A 21,354-nucleotide genomic window follows, 5' to 3' on the forward strand; every position below is an offset into this window, starting at 1 on the left:
TGGTTTATGAAACAGCAGCTCCTGAGCCATTCTTTTTTAACTCTTAAAGGCACTCAGCCATGACCCCCCTGCTTTCCCTCCCCCTCCAAAACCCCAGGCAGCCAATCCAGTGCCTCTCAGCTTTACCAGGCAGCGCTTAGAGGGGACGGCATGGGATAAAACCCGCTTGAAATGCCTCTATCGCTGGGGACAAAACTTCCTAAGCCGTCCAAGGCAATTCGGGACCGCCTTGGTCTTCTTCCCCCGGACAGGGACGGCGGAGAGCACCGAGCAGGTAAAGGGCACCCCAGGGCCCCAGAGCTACACCTGGGCAGGGGGGGGGGGTGGACGCGGCCTTCTAGGGACCCTCCTCGAATACCGGTGTTGATGGAGAGTAGCCCTTGCTAGACAGGATCTGGGGCGCAAGCATGCCCTCCTCCTCCCCCATTCCCTTCCCACCAACGGCTAGTTCCGCCCCACATCTCAGCAGGTGTCAGCCACCCGCTGGCCTTTGTGGGTCCCTATTTCGAAGCCCCCCCCCCTTCCCCCGACTCTCGGTCATGCGACTCTTTCTTCCCCAGCAGCGCCAGTTGGGGGGCTCGGAGTGCCCCCAACCCCAGGACAGACGCCCGTCGGCCTACGGGGGTCTCCGCGTTCGGCAAAAGAGCCCACCTCCCCAGCCAGAGAGCCATGCCCCATAACTCCATCCGCTCAGGTAAGCGCTCTCCGGCTGCGCGGAGCAGACCCGGGGTGGCCAGGGCAGGGGGGAGAGTTCCCGGGGCTCCCGCTCCGCAGGATGGACGGGAGGGGCGGCCGGGGGGTGGGGGGACGCCCTGGCCCCACAGTCCAGGCCGCCTGGGCGCAGTTGGGGCCCGGAGAGGCGCAGAGATGCCCAAGGCCCCTCGACGCGCCCTTCCTCCGGCCCGAGTCGGCCCTGAACCGCCCCCCAAAGACGACCTGCAAGAGCCTGGCCAACGTGCTCAACACGGGCCTTGAGTCCCCCCCCCCCGGGACTGCAGACAGGGCCTGGAGGCAGGCGGCCGCCCGTCCGGTGGGGTCTCTTGGCTCCCCGTGCCCCGTCGAGGCCTCGGGGGCCGCTCCCATCCCGGAGGGGGCTTTTGGCCGGCCCCCGGGCCGCATGATAACGAAGCGCCCCCTTCCGTCCCGGCGCCAGCCCCACGGGCGCTTCCTTCGAGGTCCCGGCCGCGCCCTCTCCCAACGCCGAATGCGGGGTCGGCAGGGGCCGCGGAGGTCATCCAGTCCAGCCCCGCTGGCGGTTCAAGCAAGACGGCCTCCTCTCGGGGCAATGCGTCTGGGGGAGTTCCCTTCTGCGAGGCCGGGATGGGGGACCTCTGGCCAAGGCGGGGGTTCGCTGGGGCTGAAGCCTGGGGAAAGGGAAGCAGGCTGGGATCACTCTTTGCAACTTCGCCGAATTTTCCTGATTTGCGGGGGGGGGGGTGTCTGTTTTTCCAGAGGAGGTGTGGGGGGGTTCTAGAAGATCCCCCCCCCATTTATTTTACCAGCCAGCGCAGGATAATGGATGAAAAGATGAAGGCAAAGAGCTAGCGGAGGGTCAGAGCTATTGATCCTTAGTCAACAAAGTGAGCCCAAAATCAATATTTCGGTTTAATTACTAGGAAATATGAAATCCGCTAACCGCGGGAAGGGGGAATCAGACCCTGAGATCTCCATTAGCAAATCTCTTCTGCAATTATTGCATTTTCTTGCCGAAGATCGTTTCTGAGAATTCAGAGACAGGAATGTTGGTAAAAATTAAGGGGGAAGGGGGCAATCTTGTTCCCTTTGCCTTGACCCTATATGTGACAATATTTTTGTTATCAAGAATAATTTGAATGTTGAATATTGGGCGTGCATTCCAGATATTGCAATTTTTATTCTTCAGGTTAATTTTTTAAACTAGCACGGCCGGAACGGGTAGGATAGCCATAAACACTAGAGTCTTGGTTGCTGACGGAACCAATCCGTTATATTTTGTTCGCTGCCGATTGAGCATCAGATTTTTAAAATTATTTTAGTTTAGAAGGGGGGGTACCAAAAATTAAGTTGTCGTTAAAAAAGCAGAATCGTTTGAGCGCCCGATGCTATGCAGTTTGATTTTAAGTACATGAGGGGACTGTGGGGGGGGGGGGGAATCGGATTTCCGACAGGTCAATTTCACCAGGCAAATTGGAAGTGATTTGGGCAGTTCCAGGATGTACAGATTTGATGGATGGTCCTGTCTCAGAAAGCGTGTGATTTTCGTTGTGCCCGTTTGAAGTTCTCAGCTGCCCATGTTAACTTGGAAGCAAATACCGCTTCCTTGAGTGGGGCCTACTCACAAGTAAATGAATATTACAACCCAGGCATTAGAGAAAAGGGAAATGTGATTCTCCTTGACCTCCAGATCTTTATGTACTTATTCTCTCCCCCCCCCTTAAATATAGTAGGCAGCAACGACCCTCTTTCCCCCAAGTACTCTTCCCCATCTGGAATATGCTACGAGGGGGAAATTCTGCCCCGGGCGATGTTGTGTGCACCCCAAAACTCATCCATGATCGACAAAGGATCGCATCTTCCGCCCGAGCCGTCGGGTTTACCGGCCCGGTGAATCCCAAACGTCCTTTGTCCTTTGCACCGTGGAGCGTTTTGTGCAAAGAAGCCTCCGATTAGGTCCGCTTCCACTCGCCCTGCCGGCCCCCCTGGGCTGCATCTAACTAGCCCTCTTCACACAGCCCAAATGATGCGCTTTCAATCCACTTCCAGTGCACCTGAACGGTCGTTTGCAAGTGTCTTTTGCCAGTTCACGCAGTAAAACCCACCTTCAAAGGGCACTGAAAGTGGATTGAAAGCGCATCATTGGGGCTGTGTGAAAGTTGGTGTTATTTCTCGATCTGGCGAGGTTGGCGCCTTGTGCCAGTCGAGGAGCCCCATGCCAGCCGCCGCCTACGGAGGGAGACCGCGAGTTCTGCCCCTGCCCAGCGCCTTGGCCGGAGCCGAAGGCGGCTGTGGATGCTCGGCTTGCAAAAGAGCCGGCTGCCCACCGGCGTTGGGTCGTTCTCCGCCCGCCCAGCGAGCCCCCAGCGCTGAAATCCGGGGTGCGTTTCTATGGGGAGTGAGCCCCACGGGGCAAGGCCAGGTGAGCCGCCCAGACAGCGTGGTGTCGCGGTTGAGAGCAGTGGTTTGGAGCGGCGGACTCTGATCTGGAGAACCGGGTTTGATGCCCCACTCCGCCACATGAGCGGTGGAGGCTAATCTGGTGAACCGGGTGGGTTTCCCCACTCCTGCACACGAAGCCAGCTGGGTGACCTTGGGCTAGTCACGGCTCTCTCAGCCCCACCTACCTCACAGGGTGTCTGCTGTGGGGAAGGGAAGGTGATTGTAAGACGGTTTGAGTCTCCCTTAAGTGGTAGGAAAAGTCGCCATATAAAAACCAACTCTTCCTTCCTCCTCCTCCTCCTCCTTCTGGCAACCCCACTGAGTGGAGGGGTTGATTTTGGAAAGGAGGGTAGGCGGCCTCGCCCTCCGAGGGACCCAGCAGTCGGCGGCTCTGCTCCTTCCCCCAGGTGGCTTCAGCTAGAGCGGCCTGCCAGGTTGCAACCGGCTGCATCTGTTCAGGAGCAAGCCGAACCTGTTTGCTGGGGAATCGAGCTGTGGGCGGCAGAGAGGCCTCTGGACGCAGGGCCGAGGGTGGGAGGAAGGCCTGGTGAGCACCTCTGGTCCGGCGACTCTCCCCACTCCCTTTGATTATGACGGTCAGCTCTTTTGCCAACCTTTCAGACGTGATTCTAGCCCTTCTGTTGGCGGATCTGCCACTTGGGAACTGGACAGGAGACAGCGTTGCTGAATGTTGGGTTGCCACCAATAGAAGAAGAAGAGTTGGTTTTTATATGCCGACTTTCTCTACCACTTAAGGAAGAATCAAACCCGCTTCCCTGCCCCTCCCCACAACAGACCCCCTGTGAGGTAGGTGGGGCTGAAAGAGCTCTGTGACTAGCCCAAGGTCACCCAGCTGGCTTCGTGTGTAGGAGTGAGGAAACAAATCCAGTTCACCAGATTAGCCTCCACCACTCATGTGGAGGAGTGGGGAATCAAACCCGGTTCTCCAGATCAGACTCCATCGCTTCAAACCACCGCTCTTAACCACTACACCACGCTGGCTCTCCTTTTCATTAAAAGGGTTGATAGACCGAAAGAAGTGATGAGTTTTTGTGAGCAAAGGTGATCTGAGCCCTGGTCATGGATTCTGGGGGGTGGGGGCAGCTTGGGAGGGTCACCCCTCAGGATGGGGTCCATGATCATGGGGTGAGCGAGGAGTTGCCACCTTGGTGAGAGAGGGAGCTCTCCCCAGACAATTGCCATGGTCCTTTGCAGGAAGGCGAGTTGATTGCAGAAGAAAACAGGAGTCCGGTGGCCCCTTAAAGACTAACTACATGTGTGTGTGTGTGTGTGTGTGTGTGTGTGTGTGTGTGTGTGTGTGTGTGTGTTCGCTTCCAACTCATGGCGACCCTATGCATCGAAGTCCTCCAAAACGTCCTATCTTTAACAGCCTTGCTCGGGTCTTGCAAACTGAGGGCCCTGGCTTCCTTTATAGAGTTGATCCATTGTTGGGTCTTCCTCTTTTCCTGCTGCCCTCAACTTTTCCCAGCACGATTGTCTTTTCCAGTGGCTCTTGCCTTCTCATGTGACCAAAGTACGACAGCCTCAGTTGAGTCATTTTAGCTTCTAAGCTACATTTAGGCCACTGTAAACTTGCCTGAGTCAGAGTTCACTGTCATCGGAGGCATAATCAAAGGGGAGTCAAGGCAAAAGGGTTGGCGACTGGGCTAGGGCTCTGGGGCCGGCCAGGCAGACACTTCCTCCCCCTGCGGACTATGTCACGTCTTCTGGGCTCAGGAAAGACACGGATCACCGATCCACTTGCCATTTCCTGGCAATGGCTTTCTGTGCCGCCACAGTGCCCCTGAAGTGTGCTCCGGCTGATCAGGATTGTTCCAGTTCTTTGCTCCCTGCACTCCAGTCTTGAGTGCCTGACATCTTTCTCTGCATCTCCCACGCGATATAAATCCTTTGTCAGACCTGGGTCACTCTGCCAGGCCCATACAAGAGATCATAACTCGTTGACTAAAGATTAGTTCACCCAGAATAACTCCCACCTCTTGCAATCTGTGGGATACAATCCATATCTCAAAATAGGTATGCATTGCAGGTGGAATGGGGGGGGGCACCATTCTTTAACTATCCCGATTGAAATATGAATGGCTTAAAAGTGTAACAGTATAACTAGTCTGTGTGAAGTGATCTTGACCGCACTGATTTGGAGTCTCCGTGTCTGCCCTTTATGATTGAAAGGCTTGCATGGTCTTAAACCCACAAAATCTAGTCCCATAAAAAAGACAGCTGTCTCACCTGCTTTGTACTATCTAGCTAGTTCTACTATACTGAGTGGAAACGTTCAGTGATCTTTATAGTCAATACTGGTGCTTTCAATTTTATTTCAGTAACGGCCAAGCTGTGTAATTCTAGCTCCTCCTTGATTCTTTCCATAGTTGCATTTTGGTTCTAAGAACCAGGAGGGCTAGGGTAATATTGGGGTAACCCAGTGATTCTCAGCATGGTGCTTGTGGGTGCCATAACACCTGCCAGTGTGTTTCCTGATGCTTCTTCCCTGAAGCATCTCTTCCCCAAAACAGACAATCAGTCCTGGATTTCCTCCACCTCACTGGTGTAGAAGATACTTCAGAAGAGCCCAGGAGGCATCATCTTTGTGTCTTCAGGGAGCACCCATTTTGAAACAGTTGCCTCCATCACAGAAGAGTGCTTGGCTGGGAACCTCCTAACAGGGGACGTCCTAATGTTGTGTTGGATTTTTCAGGGTTTTGTGATTGCACCTAGCCTTCATGGCAGCCATTTTGGGATTGGTCTCACCTCCCAGTCGGCAGCCATTTTGTTGTGGTGTCCCTGGCATGTTCTCAAAATTCAAAAAGGGCCTACAAGTTGAACGAGGTTGGGGACCCTTGGGGTAGAGAGTTTTACAGGTGGCACAGAACAAGTTCAGTACATGGACAAATCCTTGTATTTTTTCAAAATGGGAACTGGGCTTCACATTCTGACTTTTAGACTTCATTGTGCATTCTGCAGGTGTGTCTCTTACACACACACACACACACACACACACACACACACACACCTGATATGAACACTTTAAAGTGATGTTGTCATCAGGCAGGCCAAATTTCACAGGTAAGAAGGAAGGCAGGAAGACTCTGATAAGCAGTTCAAGTCTGAATATTCAAAAGGAAACAATGAGGGCATGTTGAAAAAATTACTTTAAAAATTGAAACAGTGACAAAACAATTGTAATAATTTCTTGATATTTCCATGTCTCTTTCTGTCTGTCTCTTTCTCTCTCTCTCTCTCTCTCTTTCCTACATAATTGTTATTGCTTGCATGATTGCTCTGGCCTCATATTCCATCTCCCCTCAGAGGCATTCTCAATTCTGCTGTTATTCTTGTATTAGTGCTGAACCCATTAAAGCTAATTTGTTCACCCTAATCTCCATTTATTTTTCCCTAGTTGATATTAGATTTGCCTCTCTATTGCTCTATCCTGATTTTCTTTTTGTCTTCCTAATAGGTCCCTCCCTCCCCCTTTCTCTATTAATGGTATCAACTTCCCTTTTCCCATCCTCCAAATCACATTAACTCCTGACTGCCCTCCTTCCACTGCTCAGACCCCCTGGCAGGCAGCATTTGGGTGTTGTGTTTTGCAGGGTTCCCCAGCAGGCTCGTGCGGGGGGCAGAATCTATGGGTACCTCCAAGCAACACCCAAAAGCATTTGAGCAATTAAGCTTGGCTGAGAATGGGATGTCCATACCCAGGTAGAGCCAACGCCATTTCGGGATTTGCCAGATGATACTTTCTTTTGTGTGCTTAAGGTCCAGCTGTTATCCATTTGTGCAGGGAAATCCAGATATCGTCCCTCCATATCGCTCTCTTGTTGCTGCCGGTATTCCATTTTCCCAGTCCTCAACTTCAGTGTGTTATTCCAGAGAAATGTGATTTAGTTCACTCTTGGCAAAACATAGACACTCCTTTCCCCACCCCATCCTTTCATAGTAGGAAACAAAAATATGTGGATAGGTGAGAGTCTTGGAGACATGTGGATGGGGCATGCACCTGGATAAGCCATACAGTCGCAACTTTTGATATGCTGGCCAGTGGAGTCAAAGCTCCCAAAAAGTACAGTTTGAGTACCAGTTAGGGTTGCCAGCCTCCAGGGACTAGCTGGAGATCTCCTGCTTTTAAAACTGATCTTCAGTCAATAGGGATCAGTTCACCTGGAGAAAATGGCTGCTTTGGCAATTGGACTCTATGGCATTGAAGTCCCTCCCCTCGCCAAACCTCACCTTCCTCAGGCTCTGCTCCAAAAACCTTCTGCTGGTGGTGAAGAGGGACCTGGCAACCCTAGTACCAGTAGCTACACTCGTCTCAGGGCTCAAAATCATCTTCAGGGAGGCCACCAAATGGGTGAGGCTGATTGAATGAATCCTTACCACAACGTCATAACACTGGGGGTCAGGATTTGGGAGGCAAGGACCCATGTGAATATTCCCACCTGCTTAGTCATGGACAAGTGAAAGAGAGAGCAACACCCATTTTCAGAGCAAAAAGAGGGAGGCAAAGCTCAAAAAAACCCTCTTTATTTGAATAACTGAAGCTACCTCATGAGTCAGGCCTTGGAGGTCTGAAAAGGTCAGCATTGCCTAAGCAGCTCTCCAAGGCCCCATGTAGAGGTCTTTCACACACCCCACACACATTCAAGTGCTTTAGAAATTTTACAGATATACACACAGGAAGTTGAAACTTCCTGCCTGCTAAATAAGGAAATGAGAAATGTATCTGGACATTCACGTACAACCTTGAAAGTTGTCATACCCCAACAAAAACTTTCCAAAGCCCGAGTCTGCTGAATTGGAATGGGTGTAGATTTGATGCTATTAAGCTTGGGCTCAGTAGGGACTCCTTGAGTAGCTAGCTCACTGCAGAAACTCCCCACAGAGCTTGTAGCAGGCCATTCCTTTGACGGTTTATTACTGGTTGAGAGTGGTCCACGCCTACTCTGATGGGATTGTTTTCTCTATGGACTAGGCGTTTCCCCCTACCCCTTTCTATGCTCTGCAAAATAATGCCTTGGATTTCTGGATTCCCCCTCACTTTTATGATTATATCACCTCCACTTTCCTCCTGCCTGAATCCACTGTATATCTCAATTTCTGCCAACTGGCAGTAACATTCCAGGCATCTGATAAAATGGGCTTTGGTCTCATGACAGCTTCTGTTGCAATAAACATGTCAATCTTTAAACTAGTCTATGTCTGCCACAGATTAACATTACCCCTCTGGATTTCCCCCTCTTTTTATCAAATTTTTGAGAGAACACTTACCAATGAGAAGATGTACAGGAAATAAAAATATTGGGCCATGGGGTCACCTATGATTTAAATCCTGAGAGCCCACATTTGTTGTTATTTACACTAAAGAGATTGTCTTACAACTCAATCAATAAAAATAAAGAGGGGGAAAACCATATTGCTTATACTTAGGTAAAAAAATTAAATACCACAGCCCTCCACAAAATTCCGCTGTCGTCGTTCCCATCATAAAACGGCAAATAGAGTGACAGAAATCACAGGATTAAAATCTGACAGCAAGAAACACTAAAAGCAACATACTCCTTTAAAACACAGATTAAAACTGTGAACTAAACAGATTAAAACTGTGAAATAAGTATAAAGCTGCAGAAGGATAATAAATCTGGAACAGAACTAGGTAAAATCCAGCTGAGATGCAGGCTTAAAATCACAGTTAAAACGCCTAAGTAAATAAATATTTTGGGCCGATTATGAAAAGACAATCAATGTGGTGTAGTGGCTAGAGTGCTGGCCTAAGAACTGGGAGATCCAGGTTCAAATCCCTACTTTGATACGGAAGCTTGCTGGTGGACCTTGGACAAGTCGCACATTCTCAGCCTAACCCATCTCACAGGGTTGTTGTGAGGATAAAATGAGAATAACGTCTGCTGCTTTGGGTCCGTGCTGGGGGGAAGGGGGAAGTGTGGCATAAACAAAGTTAAAAAGTTATCAATTTGGCACCAAGCACAGGGTGTTTCATCGGTGATGTCCCACAACCAAAAAGGTCTTGTTCTTGTTGCTCCTCACTTCTCCTCTGAAGGTGGGGATAGCTAAGCAGGCCGTGTGTTGAAGGCTGTTATTGCAGCAGGTGTTCGCTGAGGTATCTCAGTCCCAGCACATTTTGCATTGGGCCCAGCAACAGGCAACCGGTGGAGTTTTTAACCACTGATACGTTGCCTGCAATCGGCACCTGGCAGCAACTTCATTTTGAAATAACTGAAGCTTCTGAACTATCAAGAAGGTTGGTTCACCACAGCAAGATCTTGTCCATTTATTTACTTCATTTATACCCCACCTTTCTCCCCAACGGAGATCCAAAGCAGGTTACTTTGTTCTTGTCTCATCCAATTTTTTCTCTCACAACAACCTTGTGAGGTAGATTGGGCCGAGGGTGTGTGACTGACCTATGTCAAGCTTCCAGAGCAGAGAGAGGATTTCCACTGAAGGGCCCTGTTAATGTGGAACTTTGAACATTAAACGCATGGCAGGTTTTGCCTTGGATTTGCCGCTCTCTAAATGTACATTTTCCCCAGTCAAATTCTCAAAACTCAAAAATAAGCCCCCATGCAGAGTTTTGAGAATTCAGATGGGGAAAACGTGCATCTTGAGAGCGGCAAACCCAAGGCAAAACCTCCCGAGCGTTTTTGCCCATTGTAATCCCTCAACCTGCAGTATGAAATGGTGGTACTTCAGCGCCTAATTTCCGCCTCATTCTCTTGCATGTCTAGATCAGGCCTCAGTCTTACCTGGACTGTGCTTCAGTTTCTTGGCTGTCTTCCAGCCCATTATTTCCCCCAGGCACCAACCAATTTAGGACGCCCACAGTCTCGCCTGACTCCAATGAAAAAGAGAGAGAATTGCGAATCAATTGACCCTAGTCTTTTCCAAAGGTTGACAAATGGCTTGGTGCTTGCTTTCGGTTTTACAGCGCAGGGTTTGACGGATCTTTTGAATTACATTTTTTTTTCTGCCTGTGGTGGATTATATAATACTCAAAGCATTTCAGATTTTCGACCACAGTTTGTGCATCAGCAAATAAAGAAAACAGCGTTGCTGTTTTTTCTCTAACACTTTGAGGTTTGCCTCCCTGTCATTGCTCTTTAAATGTTACACCAATGCTGTGGCATGAACCCGTGGGAAAATAACTCCTGCAACTGCTGCTGCAATGTCTAAATAACTTAGCCGGGGAGAAACTCCACTGGGTTCTGGACTGGGTACTGTTTTTCATCTGAAGGTGGAATTCTTTGGTCCTACCCATACTAATCAGCTATTGCTCACAAAAGTCTAACGGCATTTGAGTATTATCAGATGAAGTAAATGAAATAAACATGTAAACAGAGTATTTTACATTTTCTGCTCTCCCATCCTCAAGTACAGCAAGGTATGACAGCCAGGGTGGTGTAGTGGTGAAGAGCGGTGGTTTGGAGCGATGGAGTCTGAGCTGGAGAACCAGGTTTGATTCCCCACTGCTACACATGAGTGGCGGAGGCTAATCTGATGAACTGGATTTGTTTCCCCACTCCTACACATGAAGCCAGCTGGGTGACCTTGGGCTAGTCACAGTTCTCTCAGAACTCTCTCAGCCCCACCTACCTCACAGGGTGTCTGTTGTGGGGAGGGGAAGGGAAGGTGATTGTAAGCCGGTTTGATTCTCTCTTAAGTGGTAGAAAAAGTCGGCATATAAAAACCAACTCTTTTTCTTCTTCTAGCACCAAAACTGGGCCTGGGGGCTGGGAGGAATAGGATGGATATAGTCCACCTGCTGAGGATGGGCAGAGCACATAACAGTCAGACTGTTGACTTATTACATCTACCTAGAAAGACAGCCACTCTTTGGTCTTGAGGCAAACCCAAAGGCTGTGCATCCAATCCATTATTCCACAAGTAGATTCTCACATCTGCCCAGTTCCCTTAGGGTACTTTGGCTGCAGTCATTCCCAAAAGATTGTAACAAATCGGGTTTGGAAAAGATCACAGCAAAATGGGAGAAAACACAGAAAGTGGACAATTAGAGAACATGGTCATTTGGATGCTCCAAAAAAACCCCACTCCAATTGAGGCACGAAACCAGAACAGACCCTCCCTGTGGAAACAGCCTCAGTAGAGTGTGCAGTAAATGAATTTTTGAATTATATGCCATTCTTTTCAACTGTGAACAATTTTGCATTCTTGTCCCTGCATTTTCTTTTTCACTTTCATTTCCATGGTAAATCTGATACCACTAACACAAGTGATAGATGTTCTGCATTTTAAGGGCATCCCATGTTTGTAAACTTTTCACACTTCCTTACAACTTAGTAGGGTCCGTTTTTGCAAACCTTTTGAGTGTCACTGGGCGACATTTGTATCTGGCGGCCTTAACAAATCTGCACAGGTAGCAGGTATGGGGGGGGTCTCTTTTATTTTGGAGAAGATAAGAAGGACAGCAACTCAGAATGAATTGGTGTAAGGATTGTCAAGAACTTGCATTATGGTAATAGCTAATGACACTGGCAATGGCCAAGTCACTGGTGCATTCTCAGAGTATTCCATACCTAGGGTTGCCAGCCTCCAAGCGGTGGCTGGAGATCTCCTGCTATTACAACTGATCTCCAGCCGATAGAGATCAGTTCACCTGGAGAAAATGGCCAGTTTGGCAACTGGACTCTATGGCATTGAAGTCCCTCCCCTCCCCAAACCCCGCCCTCCTCAGGCTCCCCCCCCATATCTCCAGGTATTTCCCAACCCGGAGCTGGCAACCCTATCCATACCTGAGCATGAAGGAGCTCAGTAGCCGGTGGCTAGCTAGTTAGGCACATTACAGAAAATTTTTCTCCAGGTTTTCTCCAGTCCCATTGTCCATGACTTCAAAGACAAGCAGCCCACTAATAATGATTTAGTAGCCCAATGAGGGGCTGCCTTGCAATGGTGGGATATCTTTCCCTGGGAGACTATTAGCAGGGCTAGATTTGGGATCAAGTCATACGATGCAAAAGGCAGTCATTGTTGCCCTTTCTCCAGCCTTCCTCTGGGCAAACTTGACGGAACTCAGTTTGGTGTTTCCATTCAGGTGAGAAGTTGTTAAGATTGTCACTGATTATAGGATTAGGAGGCTGCAATTAGTGACCAGACGCTTGCGTGGGCGATGGTAGAACTGGTTAGCATTTAACTTGGGGAATTTGTAATGTTATTCTTTGCTCACATGAACTTTCAGGATGGGTCATGAAAAAACTGAAATTGAAAACGACTGGGAGTAGGTGGAGGAGGGAATATATCTGGGGTTTCTCTCTTCCCATTCTACAGGGCAGGAATGTTTGGGAACCAGGTCATGCCTGGCTGGCATCTCTTTCCTGCTTGGGATTGGCTATGTAGTGGGGTGCATCAGGTGAGCCATTCATGCAATCAGGGCTCGGACTTGGATGCTGCAGTGCTGGCAGCTTTCCCCATTGATGCTCCTGGAGTTACCAGCCTCCTTTGATAGAATCAGCCATGGAGTTCTTCTGGACTGCCTCTGTTCTGGAAGGCAATGGAAGAGCCACTGGTCCACGGAGGCTGTTCCCAGGAGGTCTTGCTTGGAGATGGCTCTTCTGCCCCAAGACATTTTTACTTCAGGGCTCTGCAGGGCTCTGTGTTGTCCCCTGTACTTGACAACAACACAAAACGACTGAGTGAAGTTGCTTAGGGATTTGAGGTGAGGTGTCACCAGTATGTGGATACAGGGGGGGGAATGCAGAAACACATACAATTTCTTTGTCCTTTTGTTACTACTATTTTGTATAATTTTCTAGTAGCTACAAGTTGTTAGATAAACGCCTTTCAACCTCTGTAGCTCTTCATTTTTTTTTTCTGTCTTCTATGGCCATTTATGCAGGGTCAATTTTGATGCTCACTCAAAGCTCTTTTTTTAAACGCGACCTTTAAAATGCCTATTCACGGTCCCGACGCAAAAGGAGAAATTCTACCCCCAAAAGAAATTCCACCTGCTCCTTCGTTCCCTCCATTAGCAACTGTCGTTTGCATAGCTAATGTGCGGCTGTGGTTTTACATGCTTCCTTGAGGGGATTCTTCGAGGTGGGGATGGAGCAAACACAAAAGGTCACGTTAAAGGGACTTTTAAGAAGATATGTAGTAGGTATGCGCCATCTTCTCAGTCACTTCCTGAATGATGGTTTACCATGAAAAACTAAAAAAAAAATATGCAGGGCACTTCAGCCTAGAACGCGCTACTAATTACCAAGCATAAATGGCCTATCAGAGGTTTTTCCCCCTTCTTTTTTACCAGTATGTGGATGACATTCAGCTCCACTTTTCATCTGAGCCATATGTGGCCTGGACTCATTGATGCCTGGACTCAGGGATGGATTGGATGAGGGCTAATGACGTCCATACAAGAGGGAGGTCCTGCAGCTGAGAACCTGCGGGATTCAGAACAGGACTGCATTCCTTTTTAAGGATTAGTTCAAGAGATGCCGAGAACTTAAAAATGAACCCAATCAATAGTTGCTTACTGTGGATTGAATTGTTTGTTTATGTGTAAGTTAAGAATGTGATGAACTGTAGGCAGGGAGGAGGTAAGGGAGGCAGCTGGGAGAGAAGAACTTGCAGCAAAGTAGGTGGGATATTTTTTTCTAGGAGAGGTACCTTCCATACAGAAAATTTCCAGTGTTGGAATTTAATAGAGTATGTTGACATAAGAAAAAATATATAATTAGTGCAATCGGGGGACCCACAAAGACTTGTGGGGGGCATCTCATTTCCCCCTCCCTTACTATTTGCTCTTTCCCTTCCCTGAAAGTGCCATTCTCCCCTTTTCCTGCTTCATTATCTCTTTCCCACCCCCAGCTAACCTACTTTACCTGCCCTCCCATCTTCAGTTTTCCCTTCCTCTCTCCCCCTTGCAGCCTCTGCCTGGGGAAACTGGTGTTGGTTGCGGGGCCAGGGCCAGTTACATGGTAGGGAAGTTACAAGGGGCAGCTCACTTTCCCCTGTACCCCCCTTCCCACTATTTCCTCTCTCCCTCCTGGCAGCCCCCATATCTTTATCTTTCCCTGCTTCCTTCTTTCTTTCCTTTGCACCCACCAACCAATCTGCCTTTCATCTGGCCCCCAGCTATATTTATTAATTTACTTTATTTATACCATGCCTTTCTCCCCTCTGGGGCCCCAAAGCAGCTTACATCATTCTCCAACTCTATGATTCTATTCCTGTCCTCCTTTTTATCACAACAACCCTGTGAGGTAGATTAGGTTTAGAGTATGTGAACAGCCCAGGGTCACCCAGGAAGCTTCCATGGCAGAGCAAAGATTCAAACCTGAGTCTGAAACTTTTAACACTACCTAGGGTTGTCAGCTCTGGGTTGGGAAATTCCTGGAGATTTGCGGCAGAGCCTTTGGAGAGTGGAATTTGGGGAAGCTCAGCAGGAACGTGATGCCATACAGTCCACCCTCCAGAGCTGTTGTTTTCTCCAGTGGAACTGATCTCCGTAGTCTGGAGATTAGTTGTCATTCCAGGAGAACTTCAGACCCCCCATCCTGGAGGCTGGCAACCTTACATTCAGCAAACAGATTGGAGGATTTGCATGGCAACTGGTTGAGAATGTCAACTAGTCAGTTTTCAATGGACTGGGATTAATTGAAACCCAAACAGTTATGATGTTGCGCTTTTAAATTCCAGATACACAAAAAACAATTGAAAGAACAAGCTCTTTTGGTTCATAAACAGAGCGGGATAAAAACATATACAAAGATGAAAAAATAAATGTTGCAGAGAAGTTGGGAGTGGGGAAGAAAGGAAGCAGCAGAAGTCGAAGACATATTACAGGGCGAAATAAAGCCACAGCCCAGCCCTGCTGATAGGACAACAGAATTCAGAAAACATGTATCCTCAAGAGAGTATCATTTTCTTAAAGTCTTTCCCAAAAATCTTCTTCACTTGTTTCTAAGACCAAGCAGTAGGGAATATACTTTTATATCTCTGAGGTGTAGAACTTGTTTATTTATTATAATACTTTGCGTTTACATAGCATTTAACAGTGCAATCCTCAGCAGTTACACCTGCATCAACAGAAGTATAGTGTCCAGATCACGTGAAGTGATGGTATCGCTTTACTCTGCTCTGGTTAGACCTCACCTAGAGTGCTGTGTTCAGTTTTGGGCACTGCAATTTAACAAAAATGTACACAAGCTGGAACGTGTCCAGAGGAGGGCAACAAGGATGGTGAAGGGTCTGGAGACCAAGTCCTATGAGGAAAGGTTGAAGGAGCTGGGTATGTTTAGCCTGATGAGGAGAAGACTGAGAGGGGATATGATAACCATCTTCAAGTACTTGAAAGGCTGTCATAGAGTGGATGGTGCAGAGTTGTTTTCTGTTGCCCCAGGAGGTCGGACCAGAACCAACAGGTTGAAATTAAATCAAAAGAGTTTCCGTCTAGACATTAGGAAGAATTTTCTAACAGAGTAGTTTCTCAGTGGAACGGGCTTCCTCAGGAAGTGGTAAGCTCTCCTTCCCTGGAGGTTTTTAAGAAGAGGTTAGATGGCCATTTGTCAGCAATGCTGATTCTGGGACCTTAGGCAGATGATGAGAGGGAAGGCATCTTGGCCATCTTCTGGTCACTGGGGGTGGGGTGGGGAGGTAGTTGTGAATGTCCTGCATTGTGCAGGGGGTTGGACTAGATGACTCTGGTGGTCCCTTCCAACTCTGATTCTATGATTCTAAGCCCGTTGACTTCAAAAGGCTTTAAAGTGTGTAACCCTGCTTGAGATTGCACTGTTAATGTGCTCAACACAAATACTTGAACTTGGAGTCCTTAACTCTTTAAAATAGGTCTGTACCGTTTCTTATTCCCGTATTGCAGATGGAGAGACTGAGGCTGAGAGAGAATTGATTGCCTTAAGTCCATTTGATGAATTCATGGCAGGTGAAAGATTTGGATGAAAGTTTTCCTGATGCACAGCTCAGGTTCTTAGCCATTATGTTACACCACCACTCAACGTTTCTGTTTGGTTTTTGTGTGTGTCATATATTAATGACAAGATGCAAACAATTAGACACTTATAGCATTAAGAACATAAGAAAGGCCATGCTGGATCAGACCAAGGCCCATCAACTCCAGCAGTCTGTTCACACAGTGGCCGTCCAGGTGCCTCTAGGAAGCCCCCAAACAAGACGACTGCAGCAGCACCATCCTGCCTGTGTTCCACAGCACCCAAGATAATAGGCATGCTCCTCTGATACTAGAGAGAATAGGTATGCAGCATGCCTAGTATCCATTCTAATAGCCATGAATACCCCTTTCCTCCATGAATATGTCCACTCCTTTCTTAAAGCCCTCCAAGCTGGCAGCCATCACCACATCCTGGGGCAGGGAGTTCCACAATTTAACTATGCATTGTGTGAAAAAATACTTCCTTTTATCTGTTTTGAATTTCTCATCCTCCAGCTTCAGCAGATGACCCCGCGTTCTAGTATTATGGGAGAGGGAGAAAAACTTCTCCCTGTCCACTCTCTCCAAACCATGCATCATTTTATAGACCTCTATCATGTCTCCCCTTAGTCGCCTTCTTTCCAAGCTAAACAGCCCTAAGCATCTTAACCGCTCCCCATAGGACAGTTGCTCTAGTCCCCTAATCATTTTGGTTGCTTTATGCTTTGAAAGGTCACCACGTGCCAGTGCATGCCAGCTTTGGCAGAAGCATTTGAAAAACTCCTAAAATCATTTGTAACAAGTAAATTCAGTATATATTATATATGGCCAAATGGGATGGGTTGGAGTTGGATCTTACCAGGTTTCCAGCCGGATCTGGCCCACTCACCTCCTCACTGCAGTCTCCATCCTGCACAGCTTTTTTGTCCATGCAAACACCAGGATACTTGACACAGCCTTTTTGTTGTTTGACAGGGGCTCCTCCTCCTCCTGTTAGGATCCAGCCCTGTATGCTCAAATCTAAAGGAGGCTTTAGTTTGCAATACTGTTTTTGTAAGCTACCTTGGGCTGGTTTGCTGGAGAGACGGCATAAAATTCTTTAAAATAAATTTTAAAAATCAATAAATGTTTAAACAAAAGCCTGAGCAAGCTAGATTGCTGCTATATTTTGTGACGCCTGTCCCCTCTCCATTCCTGCCTCTGATGTTTTCAGCATTTTTCTTCCAACCCAGTTTAAGTAATGTGACATCATACACACACAAGTTTTTTATAATATAATGTCACAGCAGTTAAGTTCCACACTTTGTGTTAGCAGAGCTGTGTTTTCTGTTTTGCAAATACATCATGCAGTTCCTAAATGAAATCAGGTCTCCTTTTGCCCGCTTGGGACTGGGTTTGTCTCTTAGCAGGACACGGAGGATTAAACCAGCTGGGTGGAGCCTTTGTGAACGGCCGACCCCTGCCAGAGGTCGTACGGCAACGCATTGTGGACTTGGCACACCAGGGCGTGAGACCCTGTGACATCTCTAGACAGCTGCGGGTCAGCCACGGCTGCGTCAGCAAAATCCTGGGCAGGTAAGCATGAAGGTGGCAACTTAGAGCCAAGCAGTGGTTTATTTCTCCTCTGAGAATTCAACCTGCCATCTTACAGAGCTCACACAGACAAGGAGTGATGTGCATCTTTCCTGAATTAAGAAATTGTTCTGGGGGCTGAGCAGATGCTATCACGGATGGCTAGTTGAAAGCATGTGGGAAACAATTTAACTGATCCCCAATTTTAACCACAAAGGGTTAAAAATTTCTGTTTTGTTGTCCCTTTGTGTTTTTCCACAAGCATTAAATTGTATTGCTCTCAGTGCTCTTCTGAAAATGTTTCTGCATGCTCTTCCCTTCAAGGGAGCGTTTGGGGAAGTACATTCATTCCTCATTCCCTGTCTGCTTCCCCAGTGCGTGACTTCATGCCATCCGAACACAAGTCCCTCATCCCAATCCCAACTGTATTAAAGAGCCTGACCAGTATGAGTAAGTTGGGTTCTTCCAGCCCTTGGGGGATTCAAGCATTGGCAAACCCCGCAATTTTTTGTGTGTGAAAATGGGCAAGTCAGCTGTTAGTGCCCCCAGAGTTCAGCTTCCCCTTTGCAACAGAGGCACAGTCTTCCATTGGCTACCCTTGCCCACTAGGGTGCAAACCAGAAGCAACCATAATGGAACACTTTGTGAGGCTGGGTGATATGGTACTCAAAGGAGCCAACTGGGAGCTGGTGATAATCAGGTAGACCTCCCAGGGATTCCAGCTAACAACTGCATCTTCTTCTAAGACAGAAACCAATCCACTTCCTTGTAACTTTTTTTTTCAAATTCGCTGCTTCTCAAGCCCTAACATCATTTTATTTGAGCCTTCTTATCCAGTGTAATTTGCTTTTAAGAACAGTAAGATGGGCAAGACTGTGTAAACGGTGGATTATATATCATCAGATCACTTTTCCTGAAAATGTATGATAGATAGTTGAGCAAGTTTGGTGAAAGGAGGGAACAGGGTGAGATTGGAGGATCTGGTCAATGGCTGTAATTCTAATCAGAATGAATCAATTTTGAATTTCAAACATTAGCAGGAGATTTTATTTGCTTTTCTCCCCAGTGAGCTCCCAAAGCAGCTTACAACATGATCTCCCCATTTTATACACACAACCACCCTGTCAGGTAGATGAGGCTGAACGACTGGTCCAGGGTCACCCAGCAATCTGCGACAGCAATGTTGGCATTCAAACCTAGGTCTCCAGATTCAAACTTGAGACTCTCAGATCCTAGTCTGATATCCTGGCCACTGCACCACACTATGAACTGGCCTTCAGCCAAAGTTAAAAATGTCTCAGTGACATCCAAGGCTTTGCTTCTTACTGGTGTGGTAATCCTATCGCTTTCTCTATTGGAGTAGGTACTACGAGACTGGCAGTATACGACCAGGTGTGATTGGGGGCTCCAAGCCCAAGGTGGCAACACCTAAAGTGGTGGAGAAGATTGGAGACTACAAACGGCAGAATCCAACCATGTTTGCTTGGGAAATCCGGGACCGCCTCTTGGCAGAGGGTGTCTGTGACAACGATACTGTTCCCAGCGTGAGCTCCATCAACAGGTGAGAACCTGGGAGGTGACCTTCTCAGGGGCATTACCCGATAGCAAGTTCTTCCAGCCTCGCAGCAGTGCTGTGAGCAGACACAAGGCTTCGTGCTCTTCCCTAGGCAACCGCAACTACTTGCCTCTTCCTTTCTCTTTCCAGGATCATTCGCACAAAAGTGCAACAGCCGTTCAATCTCCCGCTGGACAACTGTGTGGTGTCAAAAACCTTGAGCCCTGGTCATAACCTCAGTAAGTGCCTCCTTTGTGTACTGTGAGCGACAGGACCGCCTGACCTGTCTCCATTCTGCCCCAGGTTGTTACTCTTAAGTTCAGAGGGGATCACCCTGGCTGGATTACTGCTGAGACAAGGAGTGAATACTTGAGTGAGTCTACAGTGTTGGGCCACAGATGGTGCCAGGTGCGAGACTCATATCATGTCTTTGGCGAGTGAGGTTTCTTCCATGTCAGCACGCTGGAAGAAGTGATGCCTTTGACGGTTTGCAGACTGTCCTTTCCTGGCACTGGATCTGCCAGCCTGGGGTTCCCAGAAATCGGAGGCTGCAGTATCTGGCAACAGGGAGCTTCCTCCATTGTGTCACAGTTAAATATGGAAGTAAACAGGGAAACAAGGATGTCCTTATTGAAGGATATAGATAAGCTGAAATGTGTCCAGAGAAGGACAACAAAGATGGTGAGGGGTCTGGAGACCAAGTCCTATGAGGAAAGGTTGAAGGAGCTGGGTATGTTTAGCCTGAAGGAGAAGACTGAGAGGGGGTATGATAACCATCTTCAAGTACTTGAAGGGCTGTCACATAGAGGAGGATGCTGAGTTGTTTTCTGTTACCCCAGAAGGTCGGATCAGAACCAACAGGTTGAAATCAAATCAAAAGAGTTTCCGTCTAGACATTAGGAAGAAATTTCTAGCAATTAGAACAGTTCCTCCTTTAATCGGCTTTTTTGTGTAAAAAGGGACAAAAAGCCCCATAGAGAATAGCGAGGCTGCACCTGCAGAAAAGCAGGCGCATCAACGCCATTCTCGGCGCTGGTGTCTGGGGCGGAAAGGGGACAAGAGGCTGCCTAATGGCATCTCCTCCCCCTGTAACGCCCTGGGAACACCTCCTGGGATGCCAGAACGCCCCCAGAATGCTGGTGTGGGCCTTTACGCCGGTGGGATGCCAGCGGAAGGCCCTGCCAGCGTTCCAGGGCGGCGCTGCCGTTGCAGCGTCTGGAGACCGTCATCTGGGCCTCCACGCCAGCACTGGGGCTACTGATGCCGGTGTAAGTAGCCTGGGTGCCGGCATGGGGCCCCCGATGCTGGCGCAGCCCCTTCCTAACCTCCTAAGGGCCTTCGCCCTTGAAGGTCAGGAAAGCGCTGTTAGGCTTTCATTGCCCATTCCATTCTCCCATTCCATTCCTCAGCTTCGTAGCCCCTTCTCTGCAGAGATAGTTGTCTCTGGGATGTTCTGATGCTCACCTGATTTCCTCCCACTGTGCCCTTTAGTTCCTAGCTCCACTGTGACCCCACCAGAATCCCCTCAGTCAGATTCTCTGGGCTCCACCTACTCCATCAATGGTCTTCTGGGGATTGCTGTGCCCAGCAGTGACAACAAGCGGAAAATTGATGACAGTAAGTACTGTTAGACCCCAGGAGGGTGCTGGGGTGGGCTGTTGCTGTTCAGTGTACTCTATCATTATTACAATGTTTTATTCAGGTCATTATAATATATTCTGGTTTTTAAAAAAAAAACAATTTGGCATGAAGCAAAAGTGCTAAAATGTGTGGCCAATGGATGTTAACTTCCACACATAAACAGCCTCACTTCCTCAGGGCCCCTACACTGATCTTTCAGCCTCAGTTGCCTGCCAGTTGGTTCAGTGGCATAACGGTGTTTAACAAGACATACGCTTGGAAATTCTACACTTTGAATTATCAGAACCAACCTCTTGCTAAGCTTATCTTCAGCTGCAGAACCCAATTTTCTGCATATTTAACTAGGAGGGAAACCAACAAAGTGACCATTCAAGCTGATCAGAACATCAGACTTGCAGATTTGCTCTGCTCTGCTTGTAAACTCTAAAGATTTAATTGATTCATTTTAAACAGGGCAAGCCTGTGCATGTTTACTCGTAAACGTGGGACTTTCTCACTTCAACCTTTCTCTTGA

The 21,354-nt window shown here is 48.1% G+C and overlaps 1 protein-coding gene across 3 annotated transcripts in view; it reads left to right on the forward strand.

Annotated features, from left to right (window-relative positions):
* The first annotated feature begins 653 nt into the window (after positions 1 to 653).
* Positions 654 to 21,354, forward strand: part of PAX8 (paired box 8) — a 45,237-nt gene continuing 24,536 nt past the window's right edge. The window contains exons 1-6 of one of the 3 annotated variants that reach the window (XM_056861011.1): positions 680 to 694; positions 16,004 to 16,066; positions 17,440 to 17,647; positions 19,005 to 19,205; positions 19,350 to 19,438; positions 20,691 to 20,816. In XM_056861011.1, coding sequence (XP_056716989.1) covers positions 16,060 to 16,066; positions 17,440 to 17,647; positions 19,005 to 19,205; positions 19,350 to 19,438; positions 20,691 to 20,816 — 631 coding nt within the window. In that variant the 5' untranslated portion in view covers positions 680 to 694; positions 16,004 to 16,059. Of the gene's footprint in view, positions 695 to 16,003; positions 16,067 to 17,439; positions 17,648 to 19,004; positions 19,206 to 19,349; positions 19,439 to 20,690; positions 20,817 to 21,354 lie in introns of all 3 variants that reach the window. The other 2 variants (XM_056861009.1, XM_056861010.1) reach the window with 2 other exon arrangements.

This window comes from Euleptes europaea, chromosome 14, assembly GCF_029931775.1.
Source record: "Euleptes europaea isolate rEulEur1 chromosome 14, rEulEur1.hap1, whole genome shotgun sequence".
NCBI classification, from domain to species: domain Eukaryota; kingdom Metazoa; phylum Chordata; class Lepidosauria; order Squamata; family Sphaerodactylidae; genus Euleptes; species Euleptes europaea.